The sequence below is a fragment of the Antennarius striatus genome, chromosome 2, assembly GCF_040054535.1.
Source record: "Antennarius striatus isolate MH-2024 chromosome 2, ASM4005453v1, whole genome shotgun sequence".
In the NCBI taxonomy this organism is placed as follows: Eukaryota; Metazoa; Chordata; class Actinopteri; order Lophiiformes; family Antennariidae; genus Antennarius; species Antennarius striatus.
This window is the reverse complement of record NC_090777.1, coordinates 19826121-19842985: the sequence shown is the minus strand read 5'-3', so window position 1 is coordinate 19842985 and position 16865 is coordinate 19826121. Positions and strand designations below refer to the sequence as shown.

Here is a 16865-nt window from a genome sequence, read left to right as displayed (position 1 = left end):
CACGAGGATATCTGACGACTTCAAGACTATTTTTTAAATCTTGCAGCTCAAATTGTCCAAGAAGTACCACCTAAAGACATCATTTATGGGAGGTTCTGATGGGGGTCAGACCAGACAGTACAAGAGGAAATTAATTAAGAGTACTGTCTAATATAGATGTGGTCTTCGGTTCTTCCACTAGCCCAAAACAAATCAATGAAAAACAAAATTCAAAACTATTTTGACCCATTCTCCAGGAGGTAAAGCAATTGAGAGGATACCTATCAACACATGAGCTCACTAGAACGTTACTAATGCTAGAGATTGGTTCCTCAGCCAAAAACATCACCTGCTCTTTTTGCCACAACAGAGACCACAGGTAAGTAAGGAAAATGACTGCATGATGGATGTAAGCGAACAAAGAGATGTAAGCCCCAGATTTGTTTCAGGACAAATCACATGACCCTCCAAATCCATGCATCCTCAACATGAGGACATTCTGCTGCCTACCTCTCATACATTCCACACTCTTTCTGTCTAACATTCAGAGCAGCAAAAAAACCCTTTCTAGTTTGTATTGTTAGCTCATCCGACTGAGACCTGGTCATCCTTCATTCACCTGAAATTTAAATGACAGATCTATCAGCTGAAGAGTAAAAAAAAAAAAAGTGAAGAATCATACAACTATCATTCCTCAAATAACCTATATACCTAAATCCATAACCTTCAGTTTCCAATTATAATTCTCATAATCTCCCCAAGTGGACAGCCTCAAACTATCATCAAGCCACTGCAGTTGTCTGAGAATTTGTGTCTTGTGGACTATGATTACTCATGCATGATTCCTGATCAAAACATGCCTTCATGCAAGTCATTTCTATGCATTGAACGAGCACAATAATTATTATTTATCTGGAACTCGGTCTGAGCAAGTCTCCTTCAGCCCAAGTCAAAACAATGACTAATGACCCTTACGGTCAGTGTGAAAGCCCATGTAAAAAATTTTGTTTTCAATGTCAGTATAACAAAGAGGAGATGAAAAGACTAGTGACATGGGCTAAATGTTATCTTTTTTTGCTGCTCAAATAATGTCAAGTTGCAAATATACTCCACACAAATGAACAAAAATAAAACATCTTTGTCTACGGTTCTGGGTTTCCCACTCCTGCGCTAGTGTTTCATTCCTAGCTAGACTTGCTTGGTTGATTATTGTTTTCCTTTCAATAAAGATGGTAAACGCAGTGTTACAGACCCTCCTTTAGACTGCTGATACAGTTCGAGAGGGATTCATGTGACCCAGTCTCACAGCAGTGAGAGCCCACTTGTGGTGGTGGCAGCGATTTTGCAATTCTCCTATCATCTATCAGAGATGTGTGTCTGTGCCTTGGCAGTTGATCCTCAAGGAAATGTGTCAGTGGCCAGCACACTGAGTCACTGCATTGAACTTTGCATTTGTTCCTCATTTTCATGAATTTCTTCATTATGCAGCAAAGTTCCGTGGTAAACTGATTGTGTTTGGTTCAGCTGTCTTTGACGACACAAGAAACCACATTGCCTCAGTAGCAGTGAGTCTGTAAACATTTTTTTGTTTGTTTTTGTTGTTTTTTTGTTCTTGCAAATTATCACTTTTTCTATGTTTGTTGAGTTTGAGCACAGAGTCTCATCTTACTGGGTTTCAATTAATTTAGAGAGTCACTGAACCCTAACACTTGGATTCCCACTCATCTTTTTGGTTTTTGTTCTTCTCTTTCCTGGCCCACTCCTCCTTATTGTCATCCTGTTTTTCCTTGTCGGGTTTGGTCACGCTGTCATAAGAAGGCAGAGAGGCTGTGGATGGTGTGCTCTCCTTCTTCTCTTGGTTGGTCCCACCATTCTCAAGCTTATTGTTAGTGAAAGGGTGACGCTTGAAGATGATGCCGCGCCTGATGAGGTGAGCACGGTAGGCATTCTGGATAGTTCTGGCCGACACATCTTCTTGTTTACGTCGAAGCGTTGTAGTAATGGGTTCATACGACACCTTGGAGGGGTTGGCTGCGACAAAACGCTCCTCCATCTGTTGCCTCAGCATGTCCAACTCGCCACTGTCACCCAACACTCGTTTTGTGAAGGCAAACAAGATATCCAGGCAGTGGATGCGATCGCCACTCACCATAGGCATGTCCATGGCAATTAGTTCTATAGTGTTGGGCTTTGGAACACGAAGTGGATGCTCTAGTGCATCAGCAAAGTCAGATAGTTTGGCAAATGTAATGAACTGAGAGGCAGTTGGGTCAAACTTCTCCCAGATCTCATAAAAGGTCTCAAAGTCATCCTCACTCAATGGATCAGCACTTTCTTCTGTGGCAACACTGAAGTTCTCCAGGATGATAGCGATATACATGTTGACAACAATCAGGAATGAAATGATGATATACATGACAAAAAAGAAGATTCCTACTGAAGGATTCCCACAGTCTCCTTTCACAGATGTACCAGGATTTTCCAAATTGGGATCACAGTCTGGCGCATAGTTGAGGATGGGCAGCAGTAAACCATCCCATCCAGCCGATGTGGTGATCATGAACAGAATGATCATGCTGTTGCCGAAGGTCTCAAAGTTATACAAGTCATCAATGCCTGCCCCGTGTTTCACATAGCCAAAGTTAGACATACCAAAGATGGAAAAGATGAACATGACCAGGAAGAGCAGTAGGCCGATGTTGAACAGGGCTGGCAGTGACATCATTAGAGCAAAGAGTAAAGTCCGGATTCCCTTAGCTCCTTTGATCAAACGAAGGATACGACCAATACGAGCCAATCTGATCACCCTAAAAAGAGTTGGGGACACAAAGTACTTCTCAATGATGTCGGCCAAGAACATGCCTGAGAGAAAGGAAAACGGACAACACAGAAGAAAGAAGAAAGGGAGAAAGGACAGTATCATCACAATACAAATACATCAATAGGTGGTATTAGAATTAATTACATCTTCAACCTTCATAACTCACCAACAATGGACAGGATTACCACCACTACATCAAAGATGTTCCAGCCATTGGTAAAGTAATAGTGACGAAGGGCGAAGAGCTTCAACAAAAATTCTGTGGTGAAGACTACAATGAAGATGAAGTTGACCCAGTAGAGGACAAGCTCTGTTTCGTTTGACTGATCATCTGTTTCCACCATCATAGTGACCATGTTCAGGCAGATTAGTATCATGATGGAGATGTCAAAAACTTGCTGTGTCACAAAGTCAAACACCATACCCTGGATCTTGTTCTGTGAGACGGGAGAACATAGAGTAATGAAGTTATGCATTATTTCAACTAAAAATGGCAAATGATCTCAAGTATGGGCCAATGAAACACATACTTGTGGACGAGGAATAGGTTTTTGCGGCTTTTTGGAGCCCAGTTTTTTCATGGCGTTGTAGTACTTTTTCTGTTCCTCTGTCATGAAAATATCCTGACCTCCAAAGTAAAGGGATCAACAAATATTTGATTATGATCATATTCTAATTCAGAACAGAAACCCCTACAGCAAAAATGGATTAAGGGTAAAAATATGTCTTATCTTTTTCTTTTGCTGGTTAAAGTTGTCAATGATCACACCAATGAAGAGGTTGAGGGTGAAGAAGGAGCCAAATATGATGAAGACGACAAAGTAGATGTACATGTAGATGTTGACTTCATAGTCTGGCTGTTGTTCCACCTTGGAGGGAGACATGATGTTAAATGGAGTCTTGTGTCTTCTCAATACAATTTTTAAATAACTACATTGGAAACTATAATAATCATCATCATCATCATAGTACACATTACCAACAAATAAATAGCTGAGAACACTAATGAATATACCTCTCTTGAATCCACAGCTGCGTACATAATATCCATCCACCCTTTGAATGTGGCCTTTTAAAAGACAGAAGTTATTACATTCATATGAAAAACATGAAGCCGATGATTTAGCAGAAAACAAAATTAAAATCTAAAAACTCAAACCAAAACTGATGCATGTCCTGTGGTACAGCTTGTTCATGACAAGAAACAAGCAGATAAAGAAAAGGACACAGAAACACAATGAAGATGAACAATGGATACCTTCAGTGTGTTTTAAAAAACAAATGTCATTTAACACAAAAAAGATCCTTTTGTCACGTTACAGAAAAATGAAGAAAACATAAAAGCAGCAAAAATTGAGAGCAAATTTATAGAATACATTAGTTATTGTTACAGAAAAAGTTGAAAGAAAAGTAGGAGCGACACTCTCACCACTTGCAGGAGGGCCAAATAGCCAGCGCCCACATTGTCAAAGTTGATCTTGACATTCTTCCACCTGACCTCACTGAAGTTTTGACTCCTGAGGGCCTCACACTGAGATCTGTTGTTCACAACGTCAACGGGAAAGTATTCCTCGGATGTCTGATTGAAGCAGTAGTAGTACTTTCCCGCAAACAGGTTGACGCCCATGATACTGAAAATCAGCCAAAAGATGAGGCACACCAGCAACACATTCATAATGGAAGGGATGGCACCCACCAAGGCGTTGACTACCACCTAGACCAGATGGAGGAAGACAGGATATGACAAAGTGAGAACCAGGAAGCACCTACAGCTACATCAACCCCTCTTACAAGACACTACATACTGCTATGGCATTACACCAAAAGATCAATGCTTTCTTACAGGTGACATGAGGAGCAGCAGTTCAATCCTAGCCTTTACATCTGAAGTACTGCAAACCACCATCATGTTCACTGAAGTACGGAGAATTAATGGGGAAGGAATCTTAGTATTGTTCTAATTAGTGCAGCACTGATGTGACTGAGATGCTCTGTGATCTGGTGAAGCATGTGGGTAAAAATGTTCAGGGGGTTACTCAAGCACACACACATGAACACACACACCCAAAGACTGCGTGTGTCTGTGTAATTTTTAAAATTTTGTAAAATGAACAGTGTGTGTGCTATTGCAGTGGTACACATTTTGATATTATTCTCATTATAAAATAATTAAAATTTCTTTCATGCATCAACACACACTAAACTCACGCACACGCACGCACGCACGCACGCGCACACACACACACACACACACACACACACACACACACACACACACACTCACCACCTCTGTGAAGCTTTATTGCTCCCTAGACTCTATAGGCTACTTCTTATGTCAGCTTAACATTTATCTGTTTATTTATGTAAGTATTAGAAATATTATAAAATAATATAAACACTGAATAATAAAGAGAACATTTAACAGTGCTGTAACAAATACGGTTTCTAAAATTTGGACAGAACAGATGTAGCTCTGGTTCTATATACTGTATGTTTAATACTTACAAAATCTTAGAAATGCTTTTAAAAAAAGAAACTGAAAGCATTTGCCATACCACTATGAAGTGTCCATTCTTTACCCCCAAACTAGACAGTCAATATCCATAACAGTACTGGCTCTTTTCCATTCTTCATCTAAACAATATAAAACTATAGCAGTAAAAGAAAATCAGCTAAAGTAATACAATTCCCCTCACCACCTTAAAATGTTGGCCTATCTTGCCACCCAATTAGATCTCCAATATATATATATATATATATATTTCTATATATCGTAGCCAGTAATAAGCTCAGCACATAGTGAACTACCAGTGATAGGCAGGCCGACCAGCAGCTCTCAGGCAGACAGCTGAGCATGCATGTCTTTGGCAGACTTGTTTTGTGGAGCCATATTCCCTCCTCATTACAAACAGACAGGGATGAGCTCCAGAGCAGGATTCTCTCAGCGTGTATACGACCTCCACCGGGCAACTAGTGCTATAAGTGCAATCAGGAGTTTCAAAAGTAATTTAAGAGGGGTAAACCGGGAAAATATTATGTCATCAAATGTGGAATAATCCAATCACAGTCTTTCCACCACAATGAGGCCTTTGCACCCGCTGAGAGAATGACTCTTTGCTCAATCTGAAATACAATTGAACCGCTTTCTGAAGTTCAGTGTTTATGATAAAAAAACAAAAGAACAAGTAGGCCATGCTCTCTGGAAAGCGTTCTCAGAAAGAGGGAAAATGGCTTTCAAAAATGCAAAATGTGCATCGGCCGCTATAATACATGCGTGTTACATGGCATTGTGCAATCTTAAGAACCACTCAAATACATAAATAAATAAACAGAGAAATATGTGGATAGAGAGATGATAGTCAAACTGTTACTTATTAAAAAAGTTTGTGCATCTGTTGAGCCTTTGGCGTTCCTCAATCTCACTCTACTTTGGCCAAGGTGGCTATGATGGCTAAGATGAGACACCAAAAATAATCTTGTGATGGTGCGGAGAGGTAATATAAATTTTCAGGGTACAAAGATTATATCAGAAGGCGCATTTGTGATTGATACCTCCGTTAGTTAGCAAAGATCAAATTACCAAAATTATTGTGTTCTCAAAATTTGTGGCAGGAAATAAATGTCAGCATTTTGATCGGAGGACGAGTTTAACGGAAACTGTGGAACAGATGATGTGATTCCTACACATTGCTGAGATCACAGCAGCAGTAAGCAAAGTACATTGCCATAATCATTGAATGGTAAGAATTGCAATGAGTCCAATTGAAACTGCACTGGTCACTGGTTTTGTTTCATACAATGGTCTCTGGTACGTCATGCTTTATCACTCAACCAGTTCTCACCATTCTAATAGTAATGAATCGCTTTCATAACGATGTCATCTCTCCATTCATGTACTTCCCTATTCATTTATTTATTGCTTTGACCTCATTGTTTTCCATTTTCAGTTTAAACAAAATGGCAATTGATGAACATAGACATTTGTAGTCAATTAATGATACAGCAGGATTTAATTCCACTGTTTGTTACCCTTTGCAGTATTGGACCGCCCTCACCTTTCTTACAAAATACACCCAGTGAATGAATCCATTCATAGGGGCATTGCTGTATAATAATAATAACAACAACAATAATAATAATAATAATAATGATAATAATAATAATAATAATAATAATAATAATAATAATAATAATAATAATAATAATAATAATAATAATAATAATAATAATAATAATAATAATAATAATAATAATAATAATAATAATAATAATAATAATAATACACTCGACCGAAGCATATGTGCTGTGAATTTCAACCCCAAAAATGACATCCCATCCCTTCCCAAATGGTTAAACATATAGCATTTCAATAAAATGTTTGTGAAGAACATCCATATAGTCTATCCAGGGCCTAATAATGTGCAATGACATCACATTTTAGTCGCTGGATACCTAGTATGTATAAGACGTTACTTTACAATCAGGTCTGTCATTTTTGGGGCATGCTGTGAAGGAGCAACATTTAGTCTGTCTAGGGTTGAGTGTGCTGTCCAAATGCTGTATTGCTAGTAAACCTATGGGCTGCCACCGGCCCAGACCCAGAACTCAAAGTCAGAGTCATCTGAGCCTGATGTTGCCCCTTGAGAAAGGCAACACGAAGCCAGGGCCTGCTGTATACGCGGTAGTATGCGGTGCCATGACATGACAGCAGTAATGCCTTGTGTGAAATGGCAGTCTAGCATATTTGCTAAGCTTCTACCTGCATTCCCAAAGGAAGTATTGGCAATGTTTAGGAAAAATTACAGTAATAACCTGCCACAAAAATGAACTGCTAGCAGATTATTTGGTCAAATGGTACCCAAAGTGCTGACACTGGCAGAAGCTTCACAAATATTTTCCTTCCAAAGCCACAACACTCAGTTTGTGGTTTCTTTCTCAGTCCCTGATGCAAAACGATCCTGGACAAGCAGGAGAGAGTGTGGTGACCCTCCAGCAGTCTGGTCCAATCAAACTGGGTCGAGGTGAAGTGAGAAGTGGAGGGATACGGGGTTACGGAAGAAGAGGAGGGGTAGGGGTGAGGTGGGTGCTGCACAATGCTGCACATGTGGGGCTGAAGAGGTGGTGGGGAGGGGCTGAGGTGAAGAGAAGCTCAAACTAGTAGACAATGCAACCAGTCCAAGTACAGTGAGTAGGAAAGGAAAGTGAGATCAGAAGAGTTAGAGAAAAAGAAAGAGACAAGACAACAACCAGGTGCAACCTATCGCTACTATCAGTCACCAAGAACACCAATCAGATCTGTGAGTTTTAGCGGGAAACATCTGAAGCAGTCAGAGGCACCATGGGGTGAGTCCTGCTCAGTAAACCACACAGTCTTGCGTAACAAGACGAGTGGTTGTATGGAAGCGGTTCCACAAGCAGAGTTTTGGCGTGACTGGTTGTGTAGCGTTTTTGGTGTCTTGCAGCTATCCGGTTCCTGCTGGTTGTTCTCGATGCCAGATGCGTAAGGGAATGGTGTGAGCTGGGGAGGGAAGAGGAAGAGGAGGAGGAGGAAGAGCGGAGGAGGAATGGGGGGGAGGGGGGATTCTCGTTTGAAAGCAGTGGTTGAGATCAGGCCATATGAAGAACTAATTGTTGACCTGGATGCTCTATGAGATGGCATGTACGTTTGGTTAGGTTTGACCAATTTCACATTCACTTTGGCCAATCGAGAAGAAACAAAGTAAGATGAAGGAATCAGAATTTCTAGTTGGTCACTTATGTGATGAGGCAGCTTTGTGAAAAATATTTCTGTTGCACTTTGAGTAAATGAATCAATAATAAATCAATATTTTTTCTTTGATTAAAAAATTCAATTGAAATTCATGTTGTTATGCTGGTAATACAACTTTAGTGTTACTTTACTCAAGTCTCCCAGCTGCATCATGACTTATTCTTTCACGCTAACAAAGACATGGTACAGGACTGCGCATGGAAACTTGACTTCTAGTCTTTCATTTCCTGGTTTTAAAAACAATCCCCCAATATACTGAAGTTTTTTTGTCTTCTTAGTTTGTTTTAAGATCAGTTCTAGCATGCTTTAAACTGTTGAATGGGCATGCGGAAGGATCAGCTGCTTAGCTTTGGATCTTACCCTCATCCCTTCAAAACGTGACAAGGCTCTGAGGGGTCTCAAGGCCCTTAGTGTCCTGAGTGATTTAATGGGCCCTAGATCGGAGTAGCCCAGCGCATTAGCTACAAGGCTGACTATAGACACCTATACAAAAACAGAGAAGCAAAAGAGGTTCCAAACTGTTAGAAGTGAGAATATTCACTAGGGAAGAGAGACGGGCCTGGCATTGGTGGAGAGTTGCTGGACACACACACATAAATCTATGCATGTATATGCATGTATAGTGTTGCTTTTATACATGTATATACACTGAGAGAGAAGGTCAGTGTTTAGTATCGATTTTATGTGTGTAATATTTTTGATAGCAGTAGGCCAGAGGGATTGTTTGACGTTAATTTGGGGCAGTTAACAAGATGTGAAAAGTCCTTTGTACCTGCAAAGAAAGTTTTGGTTGAGAGAGAAAGAGAGGAGATAGAGACATAAGACTCAAAGAGGATAAATTGGACAGAGAAGAGTGCTACATGATTTAGTAAAGATACAAGCAAGGGGATTTGACAGACAAGAGGAAGAGGAGTTGGGGAAGGAGGAACGGAAACAGGTTACCCTGGAAAAGCTGATAAAAACCCAACAGACTTGAAAGCCTTACCCTTGCCCCTCTAACATTGTCTCTCCATGTCGCTCTTGGGCTGAGGCATAAAATCCCATATAATTTAAGACAGACAAACTAACGGAACCTAAGAGAAAGAATACAAGTTAACATGTACAAGGATGTCATTATGACATTTTCTTTCTCAGACATCAAATCAAGTTTTTATACAGTATTTAGAGTCAAATAGGAGAGGCACAGTCACATGAACCACGTACATGAAACAGGGATGGAGGTTAAGGGCAGATATAGTTATTAACACTGGATGGCACTGAAAGGACAAAAGTACACAGAAAACAGTCAAGTTACACACGGTTAACAATGGTTAACAACAACAGAACACAACCTCAAAGAAACCGGTGCATCTCCTGTCTGTGTCCATCAGCAACCCTCAAGGCGTTGCTACAGCCAGCAAGTACTAAACATTGTGTTATCATTAGTTAAGAATACTACACACAATGCTAAAATACAAACCCTAAAAACTCCTATTACTACACATGGCCCTACTTAGGGTTGGTAATTGTGACTCCTCTATTGCTATGAGCTATATAGCTGACCGACGTTACACATATGCACAGGGTCATATCATTAACAGAGGAGGAAATGGACGATGGGGAGTGTGGTCAATAAGCTGCACTAATGTTCTTTTAGGGGTGATGTGAAGAGCTGGAATGATTCAACCTGCATGCTGTTTGCTGTACAGAGATCACGTTGAAGACTTCTCTCTTGATTTAATGTAAATTATTCTACAAGCAAAATTTGAGTGGCAAATGTTAGAGAAATAGAACCGAAATCAAACAGGAGAATTTTTGTTTGTTTGACAATTCATCTATGGTGCTCAGGAACTATTTGATTCTGTTTTCTAAATTGCAATCTTCCTGGAGTCGACGCTGGGAGTACAGAAGGAGTACCAGTTCCTTACAAATAAGGTAAAATATCAACAGTGAACATGTTTTAAAGCACCTCCAACCAGCCACCGACACCAACTGGTCAAACTCACCGCATGAAGTACACAACATCCAAAGCTTACCAAAGTCACAGGGGGAGGTTTGCAACAGGCAAAATCTTAATTTTGACTGAACCTATATCGACATGGATTATAAAAAACAAACTTCTCAACCACTTACAGTTGGAAAGCATCACAACTGTAGAAAAACATCAGAGGAGTAGCATGGATTCAGACTCATTACATATGTGTATGAAATGTAATTACTTTCAGTCCAGGATGCATAAAGAATGGACCATTACTAAGATTCTGCACTTTACACTTTAGCACAAAGCCTCTTATTAAATCAGTAAGATTTCCTCCTCAAACAGGTCACAGCTGTTCTGATGTCATTAGAAGTAAAATAAGACAGTAAAATAAAGATTTTGCCTGATCTATACTACGGTGTTTGGGGTAATTGTCACCTTCAGCCTGACCCCTTGGAGAACCCCCCTTTGGGATGCCTGGCCTCTGGCCCCCTGCTGGGCCAACTGTGTGGTAGTGACTTCAGCTTCTCAACGTCCTTCTCACAGAGCTCTGCAAGGCAAGGCCAGTGACATCTGGGGCTGTGATCCCATGATAACGACAGCACAAACAAAACAGAAATAAAGCAAACTGAAAACAAAGGGAAAAACACAAGAAAATGATAATAATCTGAGTGAAAAAGAAAAAATGAATGGATTATGACACCTATCATCCTCACAGGCACACACCTCAGCTTCAAAATAAAACAAGAATCACATATCCTTTTTTACAGCTTACATTAGGAAACATATGTGGTAAGGTTCTCCAACCATCACTCAGCTGATTTATACATGTTGCTCCCGTACATTATGTCTTTTGCCCTATTGTTTAGTCTTATTCTAAAAGTTAAAAACATTCTTCTAATGACAAACAGGAAGAAAAAACAAATGGGCAACAGAAAGATACAGTATCACAAGGGAAATAAGTAGGAATACACTCACACAAAGAATCAGGCACATCCACAGTGAGAGAAAAACACACGCTGGTCTAATGATGGTGCCCCCCAGTTCTGAGTCCATGGCAATGGTTTCACCCCACAACACAGGATGGAAGAGGCACAGTCAGGCTTTTTTGAGGAGAGGGGGAGCACTAGTGAAGACCAAACTTACCACCAGTTGCCTGTCACCCACCATCATTACATCTCAGCACAATATCATCGCATTCCTGAAGTTACACTTTCAAGAGGGATTGAAAGGAGGACGGGGAAAGAGGGGAGAAGAAATGTCACGACTGGTGACATGTTCACAACTTGGGAAACATGGCGCCCTGCACTGTCCCAAGTGTAGGGCTGGACAACATACCTACAGGGAAGGGGTCTACAATGGCAACAACTAGAATCAGTACAGCGTGTACGGTTACAACTGCTATCCAACATTTAATGTGTGATTTAATAACCGATAAAACAGATAAATACTTGTGTTTGTGTTTTAACTCCAAGCTCTACGTGTGAATAACTATGTAAATCATGTTTTAGATGTAACGTTTAATGTGTGGTAAGTCAATGTGTTTGTGGTGCATTGCGTCTGGGGTACAAGAGTTTACAATCAATCAACATGGAGAACTCTGACCATTGATAGGAGTCCATTCACAGGTGTTGGCTGAGGTTTTGGACACTGTGGAGAGGTGGTTAGTTCAAGTAGAAAGACTGAGTTCAGGGGAATTCATTTTCTATTCGATTCTCAGCAAAGATTACTCCTTTGTTTATATTTTTTGTAAAATCAGAACATTTGAATCCATTGAAGCAAAACCCTTCTTCTTCCCAATTCAACAACTTCATCTCACTTCAGGTCGGTTGTATTAAAAAGGAATAGATTCAGGAATTTCCAATGTTTCAGCCTTTCAGTCTTGACCGACACAAGGAGCAGAGAAATACAGAGAGGACAGAGGCACATATCAAACAACTGACAGGTCAGAGACATGGGCGAAGACAGCAGACACATCTGTGACACATTACATTCCTCTGAGCATGACTTGAATTTGGTTGGATTTGATTAGCTTGGCTGTTGATTGCTTGATTGTAATTTGTGTTTAAATAATTGTCATTTGATTGTAATTTGTGTTTATATGTGAATTACTCCCTGTAATCCTGTACCAAAACATCAGAACCGGCAGATATACAAGTAGTCCTCAACATACAAACATTCGACTTACAAAGATTCAGAGATATGAACAAACACACACCGCCATATCCAACTATTGTACTGAAGTTCCCCTTTCTGCCACAACCCCTGCAGAGCAGCACCTTTGTGTTCGTATATCTATAACATTCAACTCCCCCTCTTGTTGTTTGTTACTGTGTCTGTGAGCATCTCAGAGTGTCAGTCTTCGCACATTGAATACTTTAATGTTTATCATGGATGATAAAGCAAAGGCTAGTGAAGATAGTGGTAGTGGTGACCACTCTGCTTCTCAACAACAATAATTCCCCCTCCTCATCATCCTTTGCTCTAAAGGTAAGCTACATGCTACAGTACCGTACCGAGGATCGTCAACATCAACAGCTGACTCTGGCTGTTGATGTTGGAATCACTGAAAAAACTGGTGTTTTCTTCTTTTTCTCAAGGATTAAATTAAAGGAGCACAAAGTTTACCATAAACGAATCTGAATTCAAAGCAATCGCATGAATCACAAGTGAAGCTAAATATTGGAGAAATTTTTTTATTTTATTTTAATTTTATATACTGGTTTGATCCCTGAAGGGAAATTAAGAACGCACACTCTAGCTACTGATTCAAACGCATGCATACATATATATTTGTGAGTACAGGCCCCTGTATCACACACACACACAGGGGGCCTGTAGGCATGCAGGGGAGGTAGAGTGGCAGGCAGCTCCTTCTTGGTGAGCCTCAAATGAGCAATTCTTTTTTGTAAAGGGGACGGCACCTTGCTCAAGGGTGCCTCGGCAGTGCTCCAGAGGTGAGCTGACACCTCCCACTGTCAGCTCACCTCCGGGTATTTTTTTGGGAGCGGGAGCGGGAATTGTACCGCCGATCTTAAATCATAGGATGACCCGCTCTACCGCCCGCTTTACCGCTGAGCCACTGCCGCCCCCTTGTTGTTGTTTGTTGTACTTATTTTCATATTATTTTTTTATTCTTATTTATGGTAGAGTACATGATAATTTGTGATTTTAACAGTTTTGTAGAGATTTTAAGAATCCAATACTTGAATATTATTTTTCTGTGTATTCTTTTTGAAAAACAACATATAATTGAGAATGACTTAATTTGAAATGGACTGCTGTATTTTACTGTATTATGTGTTGTTTTTATGTCCTGTTATTGTTCTGGCAAGCCTTAGGGAATAGCAAGTTCATAGTTAGAGTAGCAATGGCATTTAATGACCTCAAATGGAAATTATAGATTGAAACCTAATAAATAACAAGTTACGGACTTACGAAAGCAATAGGGTTAGTATGTTGAGGACAAACTGCTTACACTCAGTAGGGAACCACACATAATTATCTCTTATTTCCAAATTATAAGCAGATAATTATTGATCCAATTCAAGCATCTCAGAGTGATAAGAAAAGAGAAAAAACACGGATAGCTGCTTCACGGATATGGAATAGGTGATTGGCATGATTCCACTTGAAATGGACAGACTGGAACACACAGTCCTAATATCATTTCAGAAGTTATAATTAGAGGCTATGTTATTTGAAGAAACATGCCTTCTCAGCTAACCATTCCATGAAGCACATATTCAATTCATAAACCAAATTTTCAAACCAAACCACACCCAACAGACAACAAATAGGGCAAAATTTATATGAAACAAAGTTTTAAAATCTTCACTTGTGCATCTACATTGCATTTGTAGTGCATGTGATGAGGTGATAAGGCTTAAACAAATTGTGACATACACTACAGTTGAGGTCAAAGTAGTGGAAATTATCATTAGTTCTGTATTTTGTTTTGTTAAGTTTGGGACTGCGTCATCCATTGTGTTGCTGTTGGACCAGAGTATGGTTCAAGACAAAATAAATCCTCCTCCTTTCTACACATAACAAAAGAAACTAGAACTAGACTTACATCCACAATGAAGAAGTCCAGCCAACACCAGGCATTGGTGAAATACTTGACAAACCCATAGGCAACCCATTTCAGCAACATCTCCAGTATGAAGATGTAGGTGAAAACTCTGTCGGCATACTCCAAAATGATCCGAACGGTCTTCCTCTGCTCGATGTACACATCCTCAAAGGCCTGTGGAGAACGGAAAACACGTCCGTCATGAAAAGGCAGTTAGCCAAATACTGGAATATATACTGAATTTATTATTCCACTACTGGCTTTGCATACAACACTGCAGCCTTTCCATTGCAAATCATTAACATTGATTACAAAAATGGTGTCTGAAATATTTCAATATCTCGATAGCAAGTATAGATTTGCAGCAATCCTCCTTATTTATATTAGCATTTTGCACACATGCTAACAAGCAGCTATCCCTGCCTGACAAAATGGAGCAACAGAGTTTTATGCTCCCCTCACACTGCAGGTATACAGTTATTTTTAATGAGCCAACTTCATTCAAACATCATCCATTTCAGATTTCCACTGTCCAGGGCTAGGGTTGTTAATTTATAGATTAAACTCACATTTCTATGAAGACTTTTTTTCTTTGATTTCTATTTTAAGGGTTTTAAACAACTGACTACAGAGGATACAGATGCTAATGCTGGCCTCCTTACCAGGGCACCGCTGCTCAGCAGGATCATGAAGATGATCAAGGTCTCAAACCAGTTGTGCTCCACAATCAGGTAGCAGGTTTTTCTCAAGTACCACCAGTTCTTCCACCAGCCAGTGCTAATGTCGACATCACAGCACTTATACTTGGCCACACAAGCTGCAGACACACAGGAGGAGAGACATAATTTCATTTAGTTGGATAAAGTAAGACTCTGTGATCCACTGGTGGGAGAGAAGCAGACTGAGGGAGCCAGGACAGATTCCAATATAAGATTCCAGCGTATGAATTTGGAAATATAGTCATCCTATATAAGGACAAAGCATCCAGGTGAATCTATGAGATCAGTGGGTGCAGTGGGAGTGGGGGTCTCACCATCTGTCCAGCAGGCCTCTGGTTCCATGTATTCCTCTACTGTCTCCACCACAACCACCTCCTCTACATCTGGCTTGATGTCGATCGTACTGCCCTCTGATGAGCTGGTGTCATCCAGCTTCACACGTACACACACACACACACACACACACACACACACACACACACACACACACACACACACACACACACACACACACACACACACACACACACACACACACACACACCAAACACACACGCAGATTCATAAACATTAATGTTTGCATGACATAGCTACAGCTTCACTTATAGGGAACAGAAATGAACTCATGATTCCTTCTGGAGCTTGTCAGGAAATGTACGGTACATGTGATAACAAATTGCATTAGCTCAAAAAAAAAAGACAAAAAAAATCATGAGTATAATTTGATCACACTGGCTCTTTTCCTGTATAGTGATGGACACAACAACCATTCTTAACATCACATAGCATCCACACGAACTGTGAAATGGACTATCAAATGGCAGATCATCTGCTCTGAGAGTCTTCTAAATGCATTTAGTCAAAAAACAGACGTCAGCAGATCCATTTCATCTACATCGCCTGCCTGCTCCAGGCACTCCAGAGGACTCTGTTGAGTAAGGAAACTAGTGTCTGGCATTGCAACGCATTTAGCCGCACCCATGGTTTCACTGATCAAGAGAGAGGAAACTGAATCCAAGGATTAAACCACAAAAACAAGACATGGCACACGCCACTACTCTAAAAAAAACGTATTTTGTCAGTTTGTTAGTTTTTACATCCCGCAAAGCAGTAATGTACTGTAATTGTAAGTGTTTGTGTGTTTGTTTGTTCATTCGTACGTTCGTACGTACGTCCATTCGTCCGTCCGTTCGGAAAATGAGATGATGACTTTGACCTTGAGAAAACTAGGTCAAGGTCAAATTTAAATGTTTGTACACTCATTAATATACCGGATAAGATAGAAAGACGAAACAAAAGGCGTTATATTCAGGGAGGCAAGGGAATAAAAATTAAATCACAACCTTGACCGTGAATAACTAGGTCAAGGTCACATTTTCACTTTTATACGTTTTTAAGTATACATCTCTGAAACCTCGTGGCAAATAGAATGCACCAGTTTCATGTTGGATCATGGGTCTTTTATTAAATGACCCTGACCCATGAAGTAGGTCAGGGTAAAATTTTGAATTCAGGGGTGTCGCGGGATGTTGTAGTCTCTAACT

General features: G+C 40.1%; 1 protein-coding gene across 1 annotated transcript in view; it reads right to left on the bottom strand.

Annotated features, from left to right (window-relative positions):
* Positions 1 to 1681: 1681 nt before the first annotated feature.
* The window catches only part of scn8aa (sodium channel, voltage gated, type VIII, alpha subunit a), a 35060-nt gene continuing 19876 nt past the window's right edge, over positions 1682 to 16865 (bottom strand). Inside the window, exons 17-26 of the mRNA XM_068306509.1 lie at positions 15636 to 15753; positions 15265 to 15419; positions 14603 to 14776; positions 8931 to 9053; positions 4230 to 4514; positions 3816 to 3869; positions 3532 to 3669; positions 3331 to 3435; positions 2967 to 3237; positions 1682 to 2841 (exon numbers count right to left, since the gene is read on the bottom strand). Coding sequence (XP_068162610.1) covers positions 1682 to 2841; positions 2967 to 3237; positions 3331 to 3435; positions 3532 to 3669; positions 3816 to 3869; positions 4230 to 4514; positions 8931 to 9053; positions 14603 to 14776; positions 15265 to 15419; positions 15636 to 15753 — 2583 coding nt within the window. The remainder of the gene's footprint in view (positions 2842 to 2966; positions 3238 to 3330; positions 3436 to 3531; positions 3670 to 3815; positions 3870 to 4229; positions 4515 to 8930; positions 9054 to 14602; positions 14777 to 15264; positions 15420 to 15635; positions 15754 to 16865) is intronic.